Genomic DNA, 23,057 nt, shown 5'->3' on the forward strand with positions numbered 1-23,057 from the left:
TAGCGATCTTTCATGAAGTTTATTCCTGGTAATAAAGCTAACTGGGGTGAGTGCCAAGCTATTCTCAGAGGCAGTCCGCTCTCAACAAGAGAAGTATTTTATTTTGTTAGATGGGGTTATTGTTTGGGTATGTACTTGTGGCAGAACTAGTGAAATTGCTAGCAAGTGAGTCAAACTAGGTTCAGAGGTGTACTCTTACCGGTATGAAGTTAATGGCATTACTGCGCAATAGACATTCAGATCTGACTTTTAATATGATGCCCAGAATCATGTGCATTTTCTACTTATTACTGTATGGTATTATTAAATCGGATTGTTAATCTCTTCTGTGGCATGGCAAAAACCTTAAAAAAAAAAAAAGCCCACACTACAAAAGAACAAAAAAACCCCTCCACCCTAGAACTTTACATGTATTAAGTGCATTCAATTCTGTTATGTGTAGAAGGAAGTAATTTTATTTCACAGAGCACAACTGTATTGGTTTATCTGAAATTATGTTGTTTTTCAGATTTTTGAAGTCTTTCTTCTAATAGCCTGCATTGTGTTGAGGTACTTCATACCAAACATACAAGTAAATTTAAAAGATGTGTTTCAACATATTAGTAGTAACTTTCAGTAAAGTTACTTTTCATAAAGTAAAATTTTACTTTTAGTAAAGTTTACTTAAGCTTTATTCAGAGTTTCTGAGATATTACTGTGTATTCAGAAGAGTTCAAGAGATGGCAGGGCACATGTTCTTTTATGCTAATTATTTTGTTAACATTCATATGAAAATGTCAATCTTGCTGCTATACACAACAATCTATATAGATTCCTGTAGTCTTATGGCAGTTCTGGGAAGTAGTGGTGGTTTTATATGCAGCTGTATGCAAATGCTTGACATTGAAAGGACAGGTCTTGATCTGTTCCTCTGCTCTTGTCTGTAAGCTAAACTCCTGGGGGTTGGCACCTACCTTCAAGGAAACCAATCTCAAGCAATCTCCTCTCAGCCTGTTGTTGCAGTAAGTTCTAAATTACTGGCCAATATCTTATCTTTGGTCTTCTCCTGCTCTGATGACGTGGATATACGGGTCTACTTACAATTCCTCATGGATGCAGGGGGTAAGCGCAGATGCAGAGTGTGACAGGAGGGCATGGACGTGCTTGTAGTACACACAGTGCCCTTGGGATGGTGAGGGAATGGGGCAGGATTTGCACCCCAGGTATCGAAATACCAAGGTGAAGGTGTTGGCGGGATGCTGGGAATTCAGTGGGAGGGAGGAGAGTGGAGGGATGCAGCGTGCCCTGGTGTTTGCTGTGCGCTAGGCTGCTGGAGGTAATAAAGTGTGTAAATATCTACTAACGTCACACTTCTCCTTTCACGCTCAAAGCAGGTACTGATGCCAGAACTACCTGAAATAGCTCTTACTGAAATCTGGGGGGCAGGTCGCTGCTCAAGCTGCTTTATCAGGCTCTTAGCAGATTCAGTCAGCCTAGCTGCATCCATTGCTCTTTACATCTTTGAAGAGATTTCTGTACCATCAATCATAAAATTTAACCTTCCTTTTGAATTTCTCCTTGAAATCAGGAGAAAAACACACAAAAAAATCTGGAACACACTTTTGTCATGCAATAGCACATTACTATCCAAACAGAAAGGATAAATTATTATATACCATATAAGCAAACTGGAGAAGATGGAAGGAGAAAATGTCTATTATTTCAGCTAATATTAACCATTTGTAATTACGGTGGGAACAAACTTTTTCTTCCTGTAGCTGCTTACCTGTCATTTGAACTTGCTGATTGATTTTCCAATAATTGGCAACTGACTGCAAGTGATGGGTAGTCTGCATCACTGCCTTGCTTGTCCTGTGGTGGTCTGGATGGTGGCTTGGTGTGAAGATCTTTGCATGATAAAGCAGAAGCAGCTTAGCTTTAGCCAGGCTGTTGTACTATTGTAATCATTAAAACTACATGATAATCATGGTATGTTATAGAACATTAAACTGTACAGATTTATAATTGCAACTAATGAAGTCCTTACATCATGGCTTCTCTGAGCCAAAAAGTATCAGTGTGTCAGTAATTCAAGCATAAAATAAAAGCCTACATTTTAAAGTATTTAGAGAGCCTTGTGAGACTTCTGCATCTCCTGGCACATAATGAAATTGGGCAGTGTTCTCTGGCAACTTTGCATTATTCCTTTAAAAACATGTGTTCTTATCTGAAGCATTGTTCTAGAGCCAAACTTCGGGGGGGGGGGGGGGGTTGTTTGGGGTGAGGTTTTTGGGGGTTTTTTTTGTTTGGTTGGTTTGGTGGTGTCGTCCGTTGTTCCCCCCCCCCCCCCCGATTAATTCTTTTCATATAGAACTTTTAATGTTGGATTTAAAACTCAGTGTTAGCCTACACTAATTTTTTTATATTGGATCAAATCTGGATTTCCTCTAAATAAAAAATACTTATTGTGTAAATAGCTTACACAGAAATTTGGAAATAAAATACTAATATGTTTGAGCTAATTAGAAATATTTCTAAGTTTAGTATAGAACTGGCAAAATTGCATTTTGCTGGAGTTCAAAGGGTGATGTTGTTTTTCACTGGCTAAATGTTGCTTTTATCATACATGATGTGTGATGGTGGTGACTGTAGACGAGAAATAGTCCACTTGAAATAAATAGTTATTTCTTTAAAATGGGAAAGCTTGTATTTAGCAACTGATCAGCAGTATGCTGGTCTGCTGTACAGCTTTACTATATAGTAGAAGAGAAAACCCATGTATTATCACAAAGCCACTACGTTTGATTGTCTGGGACTTATTTAGCAAGTAAGAATGTTAATTTAGTGTATACTGGCTAAGATAACTAGTTGTCTGGGGGGTCAAGGTACTGACTTCAGAGGCATTTCTGAACAAAGATGTTGCAGTTGGTGGGTGGATGGCACTGGTCTCAGCTGTTGTATGAGCTTGCATAAATAGTATCATCTCCACTTTAATCTTTCGGGTGTTCAGAGGTAGTGTGCATATTTCTGTTTAACCCCTGGACACTTGCTGGCATGCATGACCCTTTAACAATTCCTATCCCTCTGTCCATCCCTGGCACCTTGGCTCCAAACAGTCTGGGAGGATAGCCAGTAATTTTGAAGTTTTTTGTTAAGAACGTCTCTTTAACAAAAAGTGTTTTCATTTCTTTGGTATACAGTTTCTATTGTGGTTGTTACAGTAGTGTATGGCACACTTCTGAAGTATTTCTTGCATCTCCACTGTACAATATTTCCTCCCCTTTGAATGTGTTGATCAGTTAAAAAAATATATTAAAACTGGTGTTGATGGTTACTGGACTTTGGCATTAGGAAAAAAAGCTTTTTTTTATTTCAAAAAACAGCAACAAAGGCTGGAGCAGTGTGTTTCATAAAGGAAAGTTGGCTTTTAAGTTGTGTTTTAGGATAAGCATTTGATTTACCTTACCTTAAATTTTGAGAATGAAAATGATACTTAAACCTTCAGTCTTCGTGGAGCTGTTTCTCCAAAATTAACGTGCCTTTTTCTCACAATTTTTATATCGCTTCAGAGACATTGTTCTAATAGAGTAGTTTTAAAGGTTCTTTCTGAGGCTTGTGGATGTTGTGCTTTGGAGGGAAGTATCCAAAAGCTTTCAAGCATCACATCAGGGCTTTCTGTGTATTACTCTTTTTTTTTTTTTTTTTTTTTTTTTAATGGGGGAGAGGGAAAAGATGTAGTAGATGGTGTATTGCAGGTGGTGTTTTTGAGTAGCTTTTATCATTTTCTGTGGTATAAATTTAATCATGATCAAATACCAACACGGTAAGTGTAGCAAATGCAAAGAAGGGCCAAAACAAACTTCAGAGTGACCTGAACTATTAGATCAATAGAAATAAGTGGAACCTGAATCTTCCCTGAAACTAAGACCTGTAAAGCCCTGTGCACAGGGAGAGAAAGTAAACAGCAAGGCTGGGAAATGGATTGCAATAAGTTTGTTTCCATTTTGTAGTGATGATTGCACAGGTGCTAGCTTTTATATTGCTCAAATACTTGTATTCCTTTTGTAAGGATGGAGCCTGGATGATCCCAGAGGTGGTTCACCCAAGGATCTATACTCCTGAAAGTTTGAGTTGTTCTAGTTTGTGTTAGAAGAAACGGAAGTAATAGTTGTAGAAATATGCTAATAAAATAAGGACAATGTAGGTGGTATTACATTATTGGACATCTTTTAGTTATATTATTCCCCCCCTTTTTTTTTTATAGCAAACTTTGGCCTGTTCCATTTTAACGGCGTTGTTGAGCGAGTTCTCAAGTTCAAGTAAAACCAGCAACATTGGACTAAGCATGGAGTTCCATGGTAACTGTAAACGTATATTTCAGGTAAACTAGTTCTGTATCAATATATGCTACCTGTCTTTCTAAAATTTAAACATTGAGAAGCAGAAGTACTTTCTTGTGCCAGGTGCATTCAGGTACAGTGTGTGCCTAACAGCATTTAATAGGACAAATATTATAAATGCAGATACTGGCTACTTCAGGAAAGTTGATAATGTATTTTTTAAAAACTTTTATCAAAAAGGTACAATCCCTTTTTCCCATTTTATGAATGTAGAGCTACAGATCTTTATGTGGTTGGACTCTTTAATTCCTTGGCTACCAATTGCAAACAAAACGAACACTCTGTGGAACAATGATAGTCTTAAATATAGCTTTGGTTTAAAGCCAAGGAGAGCTATGTATTTAAAAATATTATTGCAGATGGTGTAGTCTGGTTGTCTCAGATGTATTGTTTGGCGAGGCAGAAATGTTTTTGTGAAGGCATTGCTTTAAACTGACTGTTGTGGAACAACTTACCGACTTTTTTTCATGCCAAAGACCAACCCTCTCCTCCACCAGTTGTTAAAAACTTAACTTGTTAAATTTTTCTTTTAATGACTAGTATTTATGAGAAGATTTTTTTTCTTATTCTTTACAAACACAATCTATTAAATTTGGCAAAAGAGTGGGGGGATTCTGACTGAGAACTTCAGAATATTTTCTGTATTTTAATGAAAAATAGGGTGAAAACAGAAAATTCGTTTCTCTTTAGAAAAGTATTTCTTTTTAATCAACATTTTAATTAATGACTGAGAGACTCTATTTATTAATATATTGTGTTCGTCCTGACTATAGGAGGACGATCTGCGGCAGATCTTCATGCTCACGGTAGAGGTACTTCAGGAATTCAGCAGACGTGAAAACCTCAATGCTCAGATGTCTTCAGTGTTTCAGCGTTATCTTGCACTAGCCAATCAGGTCTTAAGCTGGAACTTCCTTCCTCCAAATTATATCCTTTTAATGTCAGGCCCTTTATTTCAGCTGACTTGGGTCACTTCTACCAGGTGATAAGTAAAGTCTTCGTGAGGAGAGAAAAATGTAAAAGTTATAAGCCTTGTATTTAGTCCTTGATTTATGTTTTCTTCCATTAGTGCTCTTGGTCACCCCCATGCTTGCTAACAGATGCTTACATACAGAAGCTACTGTTGCTCTTCATTAAAGTTTTAAAGTGTTTTATATAAAAGGCAAAATTAGTTCAGCAGAGCAGCCCCTAGTTACGGGTTGATGGTCTATCTGGTTGATGCAGGGGAGAGGAAAAGTGTAATATGCTGCTTTAGTGCAGAACCAAATGGTGAAGAGGTCTAAGCTCTGAATTTTTATGCGAAGATCTGATCTGTCCTACTTTTCTCCCTCAGAGAAGAGGAGGGGACAGGTAAATACCCCATCATCTAGGAATGTGCCTGCTCAGCTGACTCCCCGTGAAAGAGCATGGTTATATACTAGAACATGTAATAGGTTCTCTGTGGTCTGAAGAAAAAGTATTTGCTAGCTGAGAGAAGAAATGGCGTCTCCTTTTTTTGGCAATACACAGGTGCCATTGCTTCCATTTTGACATATTTGTGATGTGTGCTGATTATGAAAGTCCAGAGAAAGGTGGAGATGGAAAGTAGAAGAGGAAATGGGAATCAGAAATGAGTTTTAGTGAGGAAGAGAAGAAAAAAAGATGCAAAAATGCTCAGCCCAAAAAATGAGCTAGAAGAATATTGTAGAAATAATCAATCACATTCTCTATTTAATAGAGAGTTAAGACAGCACTTGCAGTAAAACATTACAATGCCGCTTTTAATAGCTAGACTGTCTTTACAATGCTCAGCAAACTTTCCAAGAGCCAGATTTTTAAGCTGGTTTATAAACTTTTTTCTTAAAACCTTTTGAAATTACTACTAAGTTATACATACTGCAGGAATCTGGATGTTGCCTTCGAATCCACTGTAAGGGATTTTATTTGCTTTCCTGGTTTGACCGTCAGAAGGCGATACCTGTGTGTTTCTGTTGTCTTTGATTCTGTTCATTATGCAGTGGGCAGCAAAAGTGAAATTTATTTGAAACTGGATATTCCTTGTTTCACATCCGTAAAGCAGAATACCAGTTATATTATCTTTATGGAAGGTGCCATGGAGTAAAAGTAAATATCCCACTCCTATTAATCACTGAAGTGATTTGGCAGGGGTCCAGAGAGGAATTTAGTGCATGTGCCTACAAGACTGAGGCTGGAGTTAAATTATGGCATCTTATAAAAGTTTTCAGAAGAGGATTTGGGACTTGTAAGAATTTAAATGATGTGTGAACACTTTTTTTTTTTCCTAAGCTGTAATCTTAAATAGAAAGGAAATGCTCTTGTGTTGTACAGTGGTGGGTAGACGTGGTTCCCTCTGAATTTTAGTCTTGCTCCGTGCAAACCTCTGATGTAGTCCCAAATACTGATGATGTTACAGTTAGAAAAAGAAGGCTCTAGTTCTTCATGAGCACTTTATCCTAGGCTAAGGTTTGGAGTGGTGGAGCTAGGTATGTACAAGCAAGATGTGAAGTCTTGGGAGTTCCAGCTTTCATTTATAACTCTATATAATATGAAGTGATTTAGTCTATAGGTGCTAGTAAATAGGTGTTAATTGAAATAGCTAAGCAAGCCATACTGCTGCTTAAGGTTAACAGTGTTTTCTGCTACTTGGCCTACCTGAGATACTACAGCTGTTAAACAAATGCTGGCCACTCCTGGAGATCAGATGGACCTTTAGTCTGAACCACCACAAGTGTTCTTACATGGCTCCATTTCAAATCTTTCCATAACTTCTGCTCTGCTTGATACCATCTTTTTGTTTTCTACCATTGGACATTTCATTTTGCTGTAAGAATTACAGCACCAGCTTGGGTCTCCCTCCTCTGTGTAGCAACCTGTTTTCACAGAAGTTGGAATGGCTTTAAGAATCCTTGAGAAATGTGGGTCTTAGCTGACGAAGATTCAATAACTGTTGGCGTTTACAGCACCATGTCAATTATATTGTGACATAAATCTCTCTTCCTTAAGACGACTGGTTTAAAAGTAACTGTTGATTGATAGCTCATGGACGGTGAAACTTAACTTGACTGCGGTTTCTAGATAGGTAGCACATTACATAAGAACGTAAGAATTGCTGTGTTGATTGATCAGTTGGTATCCTTTTGGTATCCTCTTTCCAAATCTTGACAGTACATATGCCAAAGCAATGGGCATAAATTTAATACTCGAAGCATGGAGTAAAACGATCCATTGTATCCACAGATACATCTTTTTTCCTTCAGCTGGTATTTCCCCTGGCAAGATAGTATTGATTCTCAGTATTCCCTACAGCATAACAGTAATCTGCAGTATTTGTATAGAATCTTTAGCAGGATTCTTGTGTCTCCAAAAAAAGGAAGTAGCATAAATGTGCATTAACTCTACAGTGACCATCGCCGAGAGGCACATTATTTAAATCACTAAGTTGCGAGAGTTACATCAAAACATATAACTTCTCAAGAGTTCTTGTGATGTTACAGGATAACTTAGTATGTGTTACATTGTTAAATGGACAGTGCTGGCACCAGTTACAACAGAAGACTTGTAGTAAGTCTGTATTGTCTATCGCTAGCCAGAAGAGCTGGCATGGAAGGTGCGTTCTGGAATAGCCATCTCATTGGAGCAATGAAAGAAGACAGGCTGGGGCTTAACTACTTTTAAGTTGGAAGTCAATAATTTTTGAGTGTCTTAGGATGTAGTGCCTGCAGTAGGAAGGGCAGGGCATGATGACCTAGGAGGCCATCCTTTCAGTCATGTGCAGTTTCTTCCATTTCATTTTCTAACATTTTCTATTGTTATTTTTATCTGCTTCCTCAAGGTATTAGTTCACCTGGTGTTTGCGGATGGTTCAAAAACCTTCAGAGGTTTTTGGCAGTACTGTTGGAAATGTCAATAACATAGGATTCCTATTTTGCACTAAGAATGTATGGCAGTCTGTTGTGGCATGTTGGCTTCTGTAGAGTTTCTTTTTTCAGTGCTGTTACAGCACTGTTAAATATTGTTTACTCAGGTGGAACTAGTTTTAACTGCATCTTTTCTTAAATGAATGTTTTGACTAATTAAGGAAGTACAGGTGATCAGTACTAAGAGGTACAGCCCTCTCCTTTACAAGAGTGCCTTCAAGGATCCCATTCCTAGTACATTATCAGTGTCCAAAGTCTGCAGTTAAGGAGCTGAACGTTGCTGGGCTTTAATGCACCTTGACGTGGACATGATATGTCCTGTGGAATCAGGATGTAATTATAATTTATATTATTTTATGTCCAGAGTTGTTTCTCACTTCTTCTTGACTTTGGAATTTACCTGTTCTTGGCAGCCATGTTCTAATGGACTTGGGATGAATGTCCTTAAATGCAAAAGTTCTTAAACAGAACATAAGATTTTGTCCAGCTGTCTCCCATCTACAGAAAGGTGTTTATTATCTGTCATTAGGAGCTGTCATAGAACTACTTATCCTTTATTTATTAAGGTATGGATTTTTACAGCTTTTTGTAAAGAGTGCTAATAGTACGTGAATAAAGAGAAAACTGAGCTTTAGTTCTTGTTTTGGATTTGGTGCCTCTACTTGCTTGGAGGCAAGCTGGCAAATTTTCAAGTGAATGTAGAATGGATTTAAAATACAGGTTACGTAAACCTAATGGGATGCACTCCACTAATGTGCATCGTTGCTGTTCCATTGAATTTAATGGTGCGATGGTAATTATATGAACTGACTGAGGCTTTTGTCTGAACACTTCTTTTTTTTTTTTTTTTTAAATATGTGTGTTCCTCAGCCACACAGTTAAAGGAACAAGCTCTTCATATCTCTGTTCTGAAAACATCTTTTATACCTCAAGCCAGAACGAGACACCTTTCTGGGAGATCCTGTGAACCATATAGCTCTGCAGACTTTCAGGATTTGAACTTGGTCCAACCCAGATTGGTAGCATCTGTTATGTGTAATGGAAGTGCATGAAAAACACAAGGAATGTTCCAGAAAACTTGAGGTTTGTTTTCAGGAATGATTCAAGTTGTTGTTGCTGCTGAAAAAGCATCCTGCCCTAGCACCTCCCATGAGCATGATACTGAGCAGGGAACCACCTGGCTGAAAACTTTTTTTAGGAGGTTGAGGTCCCCAGTTTGATTTGTTGCACAGCTACAGAAATGATTGAACCTGTACCAAGGAGTGACGACACAGATTTCCTTCAGCAGCTGGGCTTCTTTCCTTAGGTTTTGTGTTTGTTAGCAGCCTGGGATTATCCTGAATTTATTACAGCAGTCTGTCCTTATCTGAAAGATGAAGGGTTGGGATACTATTCTGGCTATGGTTTGGGATATAGAGAAAAATTCAATGTAACTAAACTGTATTTAAGAAAGTGCAAGAGAGAGCTGCATTTTACTTTTACCAGACTTATCACTCCTAGGTGAAAACTGACCTGACTTTGAGATCCCTGATGTTTAGAAATTATTTCTAGGGTACTATGTGTTTTCTTGACAATCCTTTCTAGCAACTTTTTAAGACAAAGTTGGGCAAAACCAAGAAGATTGACATATCCCCTGAATTTGGTCATAATTTCACTGAACATGTTTGTATTGATATTGAACATTTTAACAATTAGTGTTGCATCATTTGGGTTTTCCTGAATTAATTCTGAAATCAGTTTGCAATGAAAGAGCATCTTAAAAGCATTAATATCAGAAGAGGAAAAAGGGTAGTAATGACCCTTTTTATGAAGGGGAACTGATAAAATACTTTCCCCCCCCCCACACCTCTTCTGCTCTCTTGCCCCAGTGGTTTTAAGTTTCCAGTTTTGCAGTGCTTTGTCATCAGCTTCTTAGATGGCAGCCAGTGTATAGTGGAAAGGTGTGACTCTTGAGCTGCATCTGCATGGCAGTCACTTTTGCATAGGTGCTTTTAAGTGTAAGCTAGGCTTAAAGTGATTAGCTTGCATACTATTAGCTGTATAACTGTCCTGGTTTCGACTGGGATAGAGTTGATTTTCTTCCTAGTAGCAGGTATATAAACTGGGGGAGTTGGCCGGGGGGTAGTGATCGCTGCTCGGGGACTGGCTGGGCGTCGGTCGGCAGGTGGTGAGCGGTTGTATTTTTTTTTTCCCCTTTTTTCCCTCCCTTGGGTTTTGTTCCTCTCTCTCTCTTGTTGTTTTCCTTCTCATTACAATTCATTATTATTATTGCTATTATTTTGTTCCAATTATTAAACTGTTCTTATCTCAACCCACGAGTTTTCTTACTTTTTCTCTTCTGATTCTCTCCCCCATCCCACCGGAGGGGAGTGAGCGAGCAGCTGTGTGGTGCTTAGCTGCCGGCTGGGGCTAAACCATGACAATAACCATAGCAGCAAAATGTAGCAGGAGCTCCAGAATCCACTTGGGCAGTCAATGTGAGACTTGGTACCGGCATGGCTACACTGCTAGCTGCTCTGGAATTGGCCAGTTTTAAAATTAGTTTGGGTCTTCCTACACTTCCTATGCTTGTTGCTGCACAGATGCAATCTGAATCCAGTGTCTCCAACACAAAGTAGTTATTTCATTCTCGTGACAGTTAAGAATACTTGTGTTTAATAATTAAATACTTCAGCATACTTTCCTTCTCCTGAATGCTGGATATGTTTGCTGAGAGTGTAAGTTATATAAAGGTTTGTGAAGCATTTCTCCATAGGGGGCAGCAGCAAGCTGCTGCATCAGTTTTAGACAGTTGCTCCTAGATTCATCCCATGTGCATGGCTGATTAGCTAGCAAGCCAGAGAAGGTCTTAAAAATCCAAATATAATCAGTATGTTAGCATTATAACACTGGGTGGCAGATTTCTGAGCAGTTACCTTTCCAGTGCAGTTTTTTATTTGTAAAATATAAGTCTAAGACTGACACAAAGCTCTTCAGAAATGTTCCAAACAACAAAGGTAAAGTGCTTAAAATAACTTTTAAGAAAGGTATTCAGGCCTTAGCACTCCAGGATTTTCCTCTCCATTTCTGATTTGTTCTTCACTCCTGTGGACAAATTTGTGAATGGGGGTCTGGCAGAAGAAATCTCAGCTTTGATTTTTGAGTTCCTAATTTACTGCTTTGTGGAAGGGCAAGCCTTGCCTCTTTTAGGAAAAAGACAGTGGGATCTGTTCTCAGATACTGGAATTTGTGGGAAGTCCTTAAGTGAAACATTATAATCCCTCGTGGCTGCCTTAGGATATGAAATATTTTTATACTCATCTTCACCCATCAGTCCCTTCCTGGGACAGAGGCGAAGAGTGGGAGGAAAACTACACATTTGTTTATCTTTTATTTTCTTTTTTTCTGTATTCTTCCAAGAAGCATATAAGACTTCAAATTTATCCCTTTTTTTTAAACAAATTACAATTTTAAAATTACAAATTTATAATTTTAAAAAGATTACTCTTATTTCTCCAGCTCATGAAACAAAACCAAGCATAGAGCTAATGGCAACGTACATAAACTTAGGCAAAGATAAAAGAAAAACTGTCTTGCACATTATGGTCTTCTCTTCCTCTCTAGGCACTAATTAGTGAGCATATGAGCCTTATCATACATGAAGGCATCTAGTTATATTCTTACGCTTTTCAGTAGAGCTTGGTACATGCTATTGAATAATCTGTTCTGATTCAAGCAGAAGTTTCTAGTCTCTGTAGGAATCGGTGCCGTAAGTTTTGTGAACTGGGTGAAACGTTGCTGTGCTTCTGGTAGCTGTTTCTTAGCTTGGATTTCTGTGTCATTCAAAGTGAACTGTAATGAGAGTTACTCATTCTTCAGTAGAATTGGGAGTGTTACAAACATTTGTATTTATTACCAGAAGTGGTTTACAATTGTTTTTCATTTAAAAAATAAGCAAAAACCCTGCCCAAACCTTCTAGGATGTCATAGTAGACTGATCTATGCTTATCATAAATCTATGTTATAGCTTGAGTGCTTCCAAAAAAGTGTTGTGCTAGTGTTCAAAAAAGTGTTCTGTACTTTTTGTTTCCTCATAAGTATTGAGAATTAAATTAATTTTTGATGATGAAGATTGCATTTGTCCTGTGTACACTCATGTACTAGGTAATTTAGTGCCATTTTTTTCAGGTTTAGCATAACAGGGTTGCAGCTAATAAGGCTGAACCATAGCACAGAATAAGTTAAGGTATTTCACAGTAGGAAGCATCTGCACAGCCAACTTACGTTAATGTTTGTGTACCTCTAGTATGTGATGGAAAATGGGTGTAAGATCTCCATGATAGGTGTAGGCATAATTTGTATTGTTCAGTGAACAGATATTTTACCCACAAATCTGCTATTGTCAGATGTGTCATCAGTCCATTAGCGTGAGAAACAGTACTAAAAATAACAGGATAGGCCTGCTAAATACTGAGGCTTGTTAAAATAGTGACAGCAAACTGGCCCTTCTTTCATTCCATGTGAAAAGTGTTATGTAGCTGGTCCCCTCTGTAGACTCAACCTAGTGAAGAGCAAACTGATTTTCAGAGATTGATAATGTATCTATGATGACCTTCTGATTTTGATGTATTTCTGAGTCAATTGTTTATTGGAGAGTTACAGCAAGGACACTCTTGTCAATAAACAATTTTAACATACTGTTTTTTCTAAAATACTCCAAATGAAAAGGAAAAAAAAGCATAGCTTAATTTGCCAGATAAAATTAGTTTTAATTTATAATATTGCTCCTGGTAATATGACATGTTTGCATGTGATAATTTCATGTTCTTCTTCCCCCTCCCCATCTGGGAGAACTGAAGCATTTTTGATCACTTAAATGGCATCTGTATTTCAGGTGGAAGTAAAATAGACAATTCTGTGATTTTTAGTTTTTTCCCCATCTGAAATAATACAGATCTGGTATAGTTCAACGCGGATTGATAATTTTGAAAATGGTGAAACTGGTTTTGTTTTGCACTGCTGTGAAAATCTTTGGTGGTTGTTATGCATTATAATGTGTTGACAACAGTTCTGGACACATACCACCAGTGGAGGTCCACTTGGTACTGTGCCCTGGAAAAAGTTGCTTTTTTGGAATGTGGTTCTGCACAGTGTTGTTAGGAATTTGTGGTTTTGGCAGAACTCAGAAGACAAGTGTAAATAAACTAAAATTGTGCATCCTGCCTTGTGCCACAATCCTTCATATTAAGCTAGATGTTTGCTTTATATATTGTTCTCTTAAATAAAACCCATCAAAAGTTAAGAGGTCTGCTTTCTTGAATGATACCATTGTGAAATTTCTTTTCTTCTAGACATATAAATATTTTTTGATACACGTTTTTTATAATACCTGATGACTTACAGTACAAAAGTTAATACAGTTTGTTACCAATAAGTAAATTACATGCAGCTGAGCATGCTGTTACTTATTCTGATGGTTGTGTTAGAAAGGGATCAGAGAGGATAATGAAGGGTTTAAAAAAGACAAATAAAAATGTAAGTTGCTGAGTTAAAGCAGTTTTACTACTGTTTGGATTAGGAGGTGTCACAGAAGGAAGCACTTGCAAAAATCTTTGATAAACACTCTTCTGTGTGATCAGACTGACAAAGAATGTAACCTGCTTGTTTAAATGTTTTTGCTCATGTCTGTTTTTTCTGTATTAGAGCATTTGCAGAATTTTGTAAATTAAGTTATGCCAAAACACATGGTAAGAACTGAAATGAGTGCAGCAAAATCATGGCTTCACGGTGTGCGTGGTTTTCATGCGCGCCTCTTACAAACGTGTTTAATGTGACGATGCCTTGTGGTGCCTTATGCTTTTGTTCTTCACAGTGTGATTAAAAAATGTAGATTAATGCAGGGCTAACATATCTGCATTCTGTGACGCATATTTGGCTATTTAGAAAAATAGGATATAGATTTCAATGAGCTATGTTTAGCTATCATAAGGCCTTTTTAAAAGCTGCCAGGAAAATTTTTTAGAAAATTATTTCCCATTTTGCATAAATTTTAACACCTGTTAATTGCGGTTGCTTTTTTCCCTTCTCGCTGTGTCACATTAGACACCCTGGTTATCAAAGTGATCGTATCACTATGGTATGCCTCATAATTATGATCAAACTGTTATCTAACATTCCTGGAGCATTCTTTTTTTCAATACTTAATACCTTTTATTCCTTGGCCTCATGCATGAATTATGCTGTGTATGTGAAGAGGCTTAAAGTTTGTTTCCATTACATTCTTTCTGAATGGATCCTGTTGTATCTAGGATTTTTTTAAAGCCAAGTAGGAATGTTATTGTTGACCTTGACACCAGATAACTGGGCAGACATTATATAGCTATGTTTGAATCCTCACAAAATGTGATGCTAAAGCCAACAGAATCCTGGCGCGAGACCCTCCTGGACAGCAGAGTTATGGAGCTTTTCTTTACAGTAAGTTTCTTTCTTCAACTTTCATTGTCCAGACCACAGGGAAAGCAGCTCCTTCCTGGTCTAAAACTGTATTGTTGGACTCTTCCTTTTGCATCAGGTAGGACTGATTCTGTTAACTTCAGTTTGCTTATCAAAGCAAACAGAAGTACTGTATTTTTCCTAGGTTACTGAGTATGTATTTTGCCTATAAACTGCCTTAAATTGATGACCATTAACAAAAGAAAAAGGTGTATAGTTATCTAAACTTTTATACATTTAATACTTTTGGACATGTATTCATCAAACGAAACCAAGCCTGGTGAGCAGTAGTAGAGTATGTCTTTCAGATAAGGTGTAACAGCTCTCAAAAAAGATCAAATGAACAGTATGTGTTTGCTGATCTTAAAGCATTTGCTCAACAGAACAGCTGAAAATAAGTAATGTAAGTGCAGTTTTCTAGCCAGTTTCAGCATACAGAATTCTGCATCTCTTTCTTCAGCACAAAGTAAACTCAAACAAGTTAAAATAGATTAAGTTAGGAGGTATGGGGAAGAGGTAGAGGTGGGATAGGGGAATGTAATATTCAACTTCTGTAGTTTAAAAAACCCATGATATTAAAATGGATAAAATTAGTGTTGTTTTCTTTCTACTGCTGTTGGGGAGAGAAGTTTGTAGTCTTTGCTCAGCTAGGAGTTACTGCAGCAGCAACATATATTGGCTTATAAATTCGTTTACCATGCTATTTTATCTTATGTTACGTCTCTTGGGACCTGAGAATTCAGCATTCTCAGGCTATTTTCATTTTTGCAAAGCAGAGAAATAATGTGCTCAAAACTTGGACAAAGTTGTTATTGGACAAACTAAATAACTCTCCAGCGCTGCTTGAGAGTTATCTGATACGTGCTTGGATACATGTCCTTACTTTATAGAATTTTTTGATAGTTCTTTTTTTTTTTTTTTACTGCAAGTTTATCTGTTCCAGCAGTTTTGAAAAGGTGAAAAAATCGCTGGCAGAACTCTTAGCAGCTACGCACAATCTGAACAGCTGTCTAGACTATCCAGACAGTTGCTACTGTCAGCTGTGAACCTCCACATGCAAATAACTTTTTGGCTTGCATATTAACCCTTCCTCATTTAATAGTATGAAGTTGTCAGAGTTAGATATTTGTTTCTTTGGTTGCTTTACAATTACTTGTTCATGATAAGAATAATGTTTTGAATTACATGCAGAATTGTTTTAATACATTTGCATTTTACTTAATAGTAACCAAAACCTGCCTGTGTTTGATTATTTTTGAGTGCATGCTAGCCAGGGCAGTATGCTGTCAGTTTTGGTTTTAGATTCCTGATTTGCAATGGTTGAGGCTTGTAATATTAGTTTGCTATTCAAAGTAATGTAAGTGAATGGTAGCAATTTATATTCATTTATCTGATCTGAGAAATTTTAATAACCTTGCAAAAGTTGGCAGGACTGCCATGTTAAAGAGAGAGCCTTCAGTTCTAATCTCAGCCTAGTGTGGGATGACTATCAGGAGGGGTATTTCTGTTGCGGGGTTTGTTTCTCCTGCTCGTTTGATCTTTCAGAGATTAACTGTGCAGCTAATCCAACTAGTTGTGAGTTGGGTGAAGTTGCGACTATAATGTCACAGAGAAATGGTTAGTGTTTTAACTGTACTTCTGTGTATAATATTTCTGGAATACTTTAACTAAATTTGCTTTCGGGTGAAAAAGCTACCCTATATTTATTTATTCAGTAAACCTTACCTGAAAAAACAGGAGGCATGAGCCTAATAAAATTCTTTAAATCCGTACTTGACAATTAAAATAAGTATGGGAGAATATAATTACTAAAATATTAAGATTTGAATCTAGGAAGTCTCACCAGCAGAAGTAATGACATAACAGTTCACAGAAATGCGGGAAGATTACTGTTGGCCTTGTATAATGTAAGGGTGTTGCCAAGGAAGTGATGCATTCATTTTTGTATATGTCTTCAGTGTTTACCTCTGCTAAAGAAACATCTATATAATCTTGATTGAACTTGTTGACTAACTTTAGCAAGACTCCGTAGCCTAGGCATAGTTAGCATAATAGAGATGACTGTCATTATTGCTGTTTTTAGAAGGAGCAGTATGTCTGACTGGCTGGCATCTGTTTCTCTCTTTAAGACATAACATTCAGTAGACAGTTCAATTTCCAACATGTAGGTGAGACTTAACTAAATGTTAGTTTCAGTGAGTTAATTCAAGGCTTGCGATTTTGTGAGCTGAGTCATGATCTTGACATTTACTATGGTTTAGAGAGTTGTAGAAGCCCTTGCATTTCAGACCGAATGGAAGTTATAGTAAGCTTTTTTTGGTGTGTGCTCTTTTGGATAGAGAGCCATGTGACTGGTGTAAGAACACCCTATTTTCCGTGTATTATTAACTATCTCACTTCCTGAAAGGTACATCGAAAAATCAGAGAAGATACAGATATGGCCCAAGATTCGTTACAGTGTCTGGCACAGCTGGCGTCTTTGCATGGGCCAGTCTTTCCCGATGAAGGTTCACAAGTTGATTACCTGGCACACTTCATTGAGGGATTACTGAATACTATCAATGGGTATGTATGCCTGCTCTCTAAATTTAGATGGCATCTTTTAATCTTTAGTTTGGAGTGTAGCCTATCTGTGTGGAGAACTGGTATGGCTTGCTTAATTCTGGGTATAATTTGTGTTTACTGTTGGATTACTGAAATTAAGAAAAGGCAGTTTAAAGTAGGTGCTTCTTAAGTAATATGAAATAGATTTATTGATTGAAAATGTATCAACAAAATCAATTTACTTTTAGCATTTTTCTTAATGGCAAAAATCTTAACTGTTATTTCTATCTATAGAATTGAAATAGAAGACTCTGAAGCAGTGGGAATTTCCAGTATTATCAGCAACCTGATAACCGTATTTCCTCGCAATATTTTAACTGCTATTCCAAATGAACTTTTCTCTTCATTTGTTAACTGCCTCGCACACCTCACTTGCTCTTTTGGAAGAAGTGCTGCCTTGGAAGAAGTGGTAAGTATTCACTCTCAAATAGTAGGTAGTCTTTTTTTGTTTCTCTCTATTTGTGATAAGCATAAGTGACATGAGAATTTGGCTGTTTTATTAATCACTGTTGTGAATTCAGTGGTTTTGTTCTAGAGATTTCTGAAATCACATCTGAGAGGATTTTCTTTTTGTTTCAGACAACATAATGAACATAATTACACACTGTGTGCATCTTTCAGACTTTGGATTTAAAGCACCTGTCTCATATTTTCATTTTTAAAAGAATGGATTAATTTAAAAATATTAAGTCTTTAAGTATTGCTGACTCGCTCTTGTAGGACTTCTTTGAAAACTGTTGTAGATAATGAACAAGTTACAGTCCTGAAAGCTTAAAATGACTACATGAACATACGGACGGACTGAAACTTAACTGCTGTCGGGAGTTGTGAGTCAGGAACTTCTGTTTTAAGTGAATGTAGCTGTTAAGATCTGTTGTTAATCCCATACTTCTAAACTGTTCAAATCGTCCCTTCATGGCTGGCACAGTTCAAATGGTGATTCTGTGTCCAAATCTAGCACAGGAATTCAGAGGATTTTTTTTCTGTTTGTTTACTTCTTTCAAACTTTGGTAGCAACATTAAAGAGCAGTTGGGATAGTCTAAGTTTTCTGCTTCTAAAAATTGCACTAAAAAGAAAAACTTCTAAGGAGACCTAGTTTAACGAAAAAAGCCCCTAAGAATTAAGGCGAATAATCTTGCGCGTGACCTATTTATGCGCAGTAGCTATTGATTTAAAATGAGACTATCAAGATATTAGCCAATATTTCCCCATTATCATTAAAAAGTGTGAATTTTTACCAGTTTTGCTATATTGACTGAGTTTAATTACCTGAGTTTGAAAATAATTATAGAAGTATTTAGTTATAAAGTTGATGGATGTGTTTCTTTACCTGAGATCACAGGTGTGTTAATTAGCATTCATTGCAGAGCATTAGATTATGCCTTTACTGCAAGGTTAAAATGTATTGCGTTTGTCCCAGTGCTCACTTAAGCTTTCAAGGGTGTTCATGTCTTAATCAAGAAATTGATGATTAAATTTAGAATCTAAAATACAGCTACTTTCCAAACCTTATTGGTCAAACCTTGCCCTGCTTTTGAGATCATTTAGTAGAACATTGAACAGATATTCTGGTGCTCACCGACACATTTAGGAACGCTCCTGAAGCCTTTATAGAAAAGATTCAGCAAAATCATAGGCATCTATCATTTAAATTAAAGGGACTAAAGTGATGTTTCCTCAATTAGCCTCTTGTTACTTGAGAGCTGGAGCATGCAACCATGTTTAATGAAAGGAGTGCTCAACGTAATGCCATTCAAAACACTTCATCTCTCAGTAAAAGCTTGTACCACTATCTGGTAAAAAGGGTTTGTTTTGGCAATGACTGGCCAGTTATGCCTAGTAAACTGAGGCTGCCCATGCTTACATAATCCATAGTTTTTCCTGAAGAAAGTCTTTTCAGTATTAAATTTAAATGTTCTCAGGTTCAGCAACATCAGAAAGAGGGAATACAAGATTTTTTTTTTTTTGAGAGAGAATTTGCTCACTGTCCTTGAATCTTTAAATCATTCTGTGGAAAAAGAAACGTTATACTTTTGCCACTTCCATTCTGTCATAGGTCTTACAGATGTATAGTATATATCTCAACTTCATGCTGTTTCTCTGATTTCCAGGATGATACAGAATTCTGTGGTGATGAGCCTTAAAAAAAAAAACCAACCAAAAAACCCCTATATCTTAGCAGTATGTCAGCAATAAGGCATGCTACCAAGACTTTCAAGCTAATGCTGACTTAATCTCAATGATGTAATGATACTGTGTGCTGAAAAAATACTATTTTGCATCCCTGAAAGCAGTCTTTTGACTTAGGAATGTCCCAGCCATGGTTAATGTGTTCCCTGAACTTCATGCTTATAGATTGCTTGTAGTGACACCTTCTGTGAGCTCATGTGCTGTCTGTAATTAAGAGTTTTTGATGAAAGATGAAATACCATGTGCATTGGGCTCAGTAGAGTCCTGAGACAATATGCCTGGAACTTTTCAGAAATCTGTAGTGCAGCAGAATGCAGGCAGGCATACTCCATAAGCTTTGCTGGTCGGAAAAGCTGTTTCCCCCATATTTCTGCCACTTCATATGCCAGCAGAACAGCTCGTGTGAGCATTGCAGAAACCCCATCAGGCACAAGGATTCTACTTAGCTGAAGACCTGTTATGGAAACTGTCAAAATTGGGAGGTCCTGAACCATAATATGCAAGCCACTTCAAAGCAGCTAATACTGATTTTCAACCAAGGGGAAAAACCCACAATCCAAACATCGTGTTCAAATGCTGGTTTACGTTAACCTGCCTATTAGGGTTGGGGAGATTGGCTGAAGGAAGTTGAAACATTTGCCTGAACAGCTACACTGGTGGAGGGCAGTAAACTTCAGCAATGCTGGGGGTTAGTTTATGGTGCGAGTTGGACCAGTAATGTCTTCCTTTAATAGCACTGGGTCTGAGAGAAGATGCTTGTCCACAGCTATGCTTCACCTTAGTGCTTATGCGGAAGTAGAAATCAAATAGTCCATCTGGATTAGTGAAAAGTATGAACAGGATGTTGGATGAAAAGTGAAATAGAAATTATATCAAAAGCTGCTTTTTCTCAAAATGAATCTTAATGTACTGTTCCTGTTTCATGATATTTTTTTAAAATATCATGTGATGGGAGAGATAATACTGAACTTGGTCCTCTGCTGTGCTTCCAACTATTTCCAGCTTGTTGCTGCTTGACAAATTTCAGAAGTGTTCTTTCTTCAAAGGGTCAGCAGACTGTGAAGAAAGTACCAACAATTTTCTTTTCCTTTCCCATACTAGAGAAATTAAGCATCTTTGCTTTGACTTTACTGGTTGTATTTTGCCTCTCTTGAAGATCTTGAGTTCTGAACTGGGCTCTGCCATTGCTTCTGCTGGATCCATCAGAATGATTCAGCTCCCCAGTCTGCAGCATGTACTTAGTTTACCTGTATGGCATCTTTGGTAGCCCAGCTGTAGCTAATCTGAAATAAGGATTGGGAATTTTTAGTAAGGTTCCTTTGTGACCAAATTTGTTCAATATGGATAAACTTTCTACTATGTGGGCATGTACTTTATGGAGGCACTTATTAATCCTAGCTTCCTTATAACAATACCATAAAGTGTTAAAAACATTTTTTCATGCCATTACCTTCTGTGTTACCTTCTCAGATAAATGAATTGGATAGATTTGAGTTCTTTTGTTGTTCATAAAAAGACATGTCTGTTTATTGGTTTATGCTCTGGATTCTTATAAATCCTTAGAAGTCATATGTAAGTTATATATGTAAATATATTATATACACACACGTCAAAATATTTCACGATTGAATGACTGTCTATGAATTTGTGTGTCCTTTAGTCAGGTTTTAAAATGACACGTTGTGGTGTCCATCCTAAATTTGAGGCTTATGTTAGTGTTGAATACAATTTTGCCTCTCTCCTTGTCATCTCCAGCTTTTGTTTCCACACTTGTATCAGTGTGTCCCATATTTTACTTTCTGTAAATATGACCACTTTGCAGTGATAAAATGATGCTGTGAAGCTATCTTGAAATGCTTCCAACATGATATCAGTTTTCCCTCTTAATCAGTCATCCAGCCAATGTTTTCTTTTCCTTGCCTGTTCATCCAGCCATGTTTGTAACTTCACTGAAAGTCAGGAATTCTTCTGTCTGGAGCATGATTAAGGCTCTAATATATCTTTATTTCATCAAGGAATCATTTTACTAAGCTCTGCTATCTCAAAGTAACTTTTGTGAGCGATCCTGTTGGTTAAAACTTGAAAAGACTTCTTAGAGGAAAAAAATGTGCTGCTTTAGCAGCATGTTTATCTGTACAGTCACACTTAAGTTACTTGAAGTTGGATATATTTACTAAGGTTCAATTTTTGCATCAAATCAACAAGTTGATAGGTACATTAAAAATACTTTTAAAAATAAATGGCCTCTTTGTTATCTGGGTTCTTCAGTTTGCCTGTAACTCAGGACTTTGTTTTTCAGGTATTTTATTTCTTTTTGCAACTTATGTACCATGTAGAAACACATATGAATAACTAAAACCATGAAGCATCAGTTACAATGCACTAAGCAATTGGAGATGCAGACTTATTCTGTGGAATTCTGCCTTTTTTTGTTTGTTCATAGAATGAGTTGTTGTGCATCATAGTCAAAACTGGCTACCTGTAGTAGGGCTTCTTGAACACATGTACTCTTGCAATGATTTCCTCTGGAACAGAGAATTGTAATCTTTTATCTCTCTTTATTTCAAAAATAGTGGAATACATATAAATCTATATACACATGTTCTATATTTGTCTGTTTAATTAAAAAGAAATGGCTCTGTTCTTTGTTGTTACTAATAAGAGCTGAGCTGCTTGACGTCTTTGGGGTAAAAGCTCAGTAGCTCCTGTATTTAGGTAATTATGCATTAAAGGCAATTTAAGACTATTTTGGTTTTGAACATCAGATGAAGAGAAATAACTAAACACTTTGACAGTTTTTTAAAGCCTAGCAAGTATGAAAGCTGCACTGACCTTTTCGATGTATTGCTTCAGTTCATTCTGGTATTTTTTTGGCTATCCTTAGATGTGTTTTGTGACTTTTTTTTTTTTTTTTTTAATTTTTTCAACATTAGAAGAAGATCTGTTAAATAGTAATGAATATAAGTGTGTTCCTCTGGTTTAGTTTAGGAATAAGATTTTTGTTTTGTTTCTTTCATCTCTTACAGCTTGACAAAGATGACATGGTATATATGGAAGCATATGATAAGTTGCTGGAATCTTGGCTTACTTTGGTACAAGATGACAAACATTTCCATAAAGGTTTCTTTACCCAACATGCTGTTCAGGTCTTTAATTCCTACATTCAGTGCCATCTAGCTGCTCCTGATGGTACAAGGAATTTGGTAAGCCCTCATTCTAGTAGTTCTTGATGATATATAGTAACTAGCCCATGTCTTTTGGTGTGTACTACATTATGTAGCTCAAGGGAGCTAGTATAGAATTACTATTTGTGATTTTGGAAATGAAAAATTTGCTGAATTTGTTATTCAGTGGTGATTTTCCAGTCTGTTTCTCTCATTCTGAAGAGGAAATAAAGGAATACAAAGTTGGAAATCACTTTAAAAAAAAAAAAATAGAAAAAAGTAAATCTGTTACTCAAATCAACATGCATCTTACTGTTTTTCCTACAGATGC

General features: G+C 36.9%; 1 protein-coding gene across 2 annotated transcripts in view; it reads left to right on the forward strand.

The window, feature by feature from the left end:
- XPO4 (exportin 4) overlaps nucleotides 1-23,057 on the forward strand; it is an 85,678-nt gene that overhangs the window by 37,299 nt on the left and 25,322 nt on the right. For both annotated transcript variants that reach the window (XM_075490930.1, XM_075490931.1), the window contains exons 5-10: nucleotides 4,244-4,360; nucleotides 5,153-5,306; nucleotides 14,637-14,749; nucleotides 17,175-17,332; nucleotides 17,606-17,780; nucleotides 22,589-22,765. In XM_075490930.1, the coding sequence (XP_075347045.1) occupies nucleotides 4,244-4,360; nucleotides 5,153-5,306; nucleotides 14,637-14,749; nucleotides 17,175-17,332; nucleotides 17,606-17,780; nucleotides 22,589-22,765 (894 nt within the window). The remainder of the gene's footprint in view (nucleotides 1-4,243; nucleotides 4,361-5,152; nucleotides 5,307-14,636; nucleotides 14,750-17,174; nucleotides 17,333-17,605; nucleotides 17,781-22,588; nucleotides 22,766-23,057) is intronic.

This window comes from Mycteria americana, chromosome 1 (genome assembly GCF_035582795.1).
Source record: "Mycteria americana isolate JAX WOST 10 ecotype Jacksonville Zoo and Gardens chromosome 1, USCA_MyAme_1.0, whole genome shotgun sequence".
Classification (NCBI taxonomy): Eukaryota; Metazoa; Chordata; class Aves; order Ciconiiformes; family Ciconiidae; genus Mycteria; species Mycteria americana.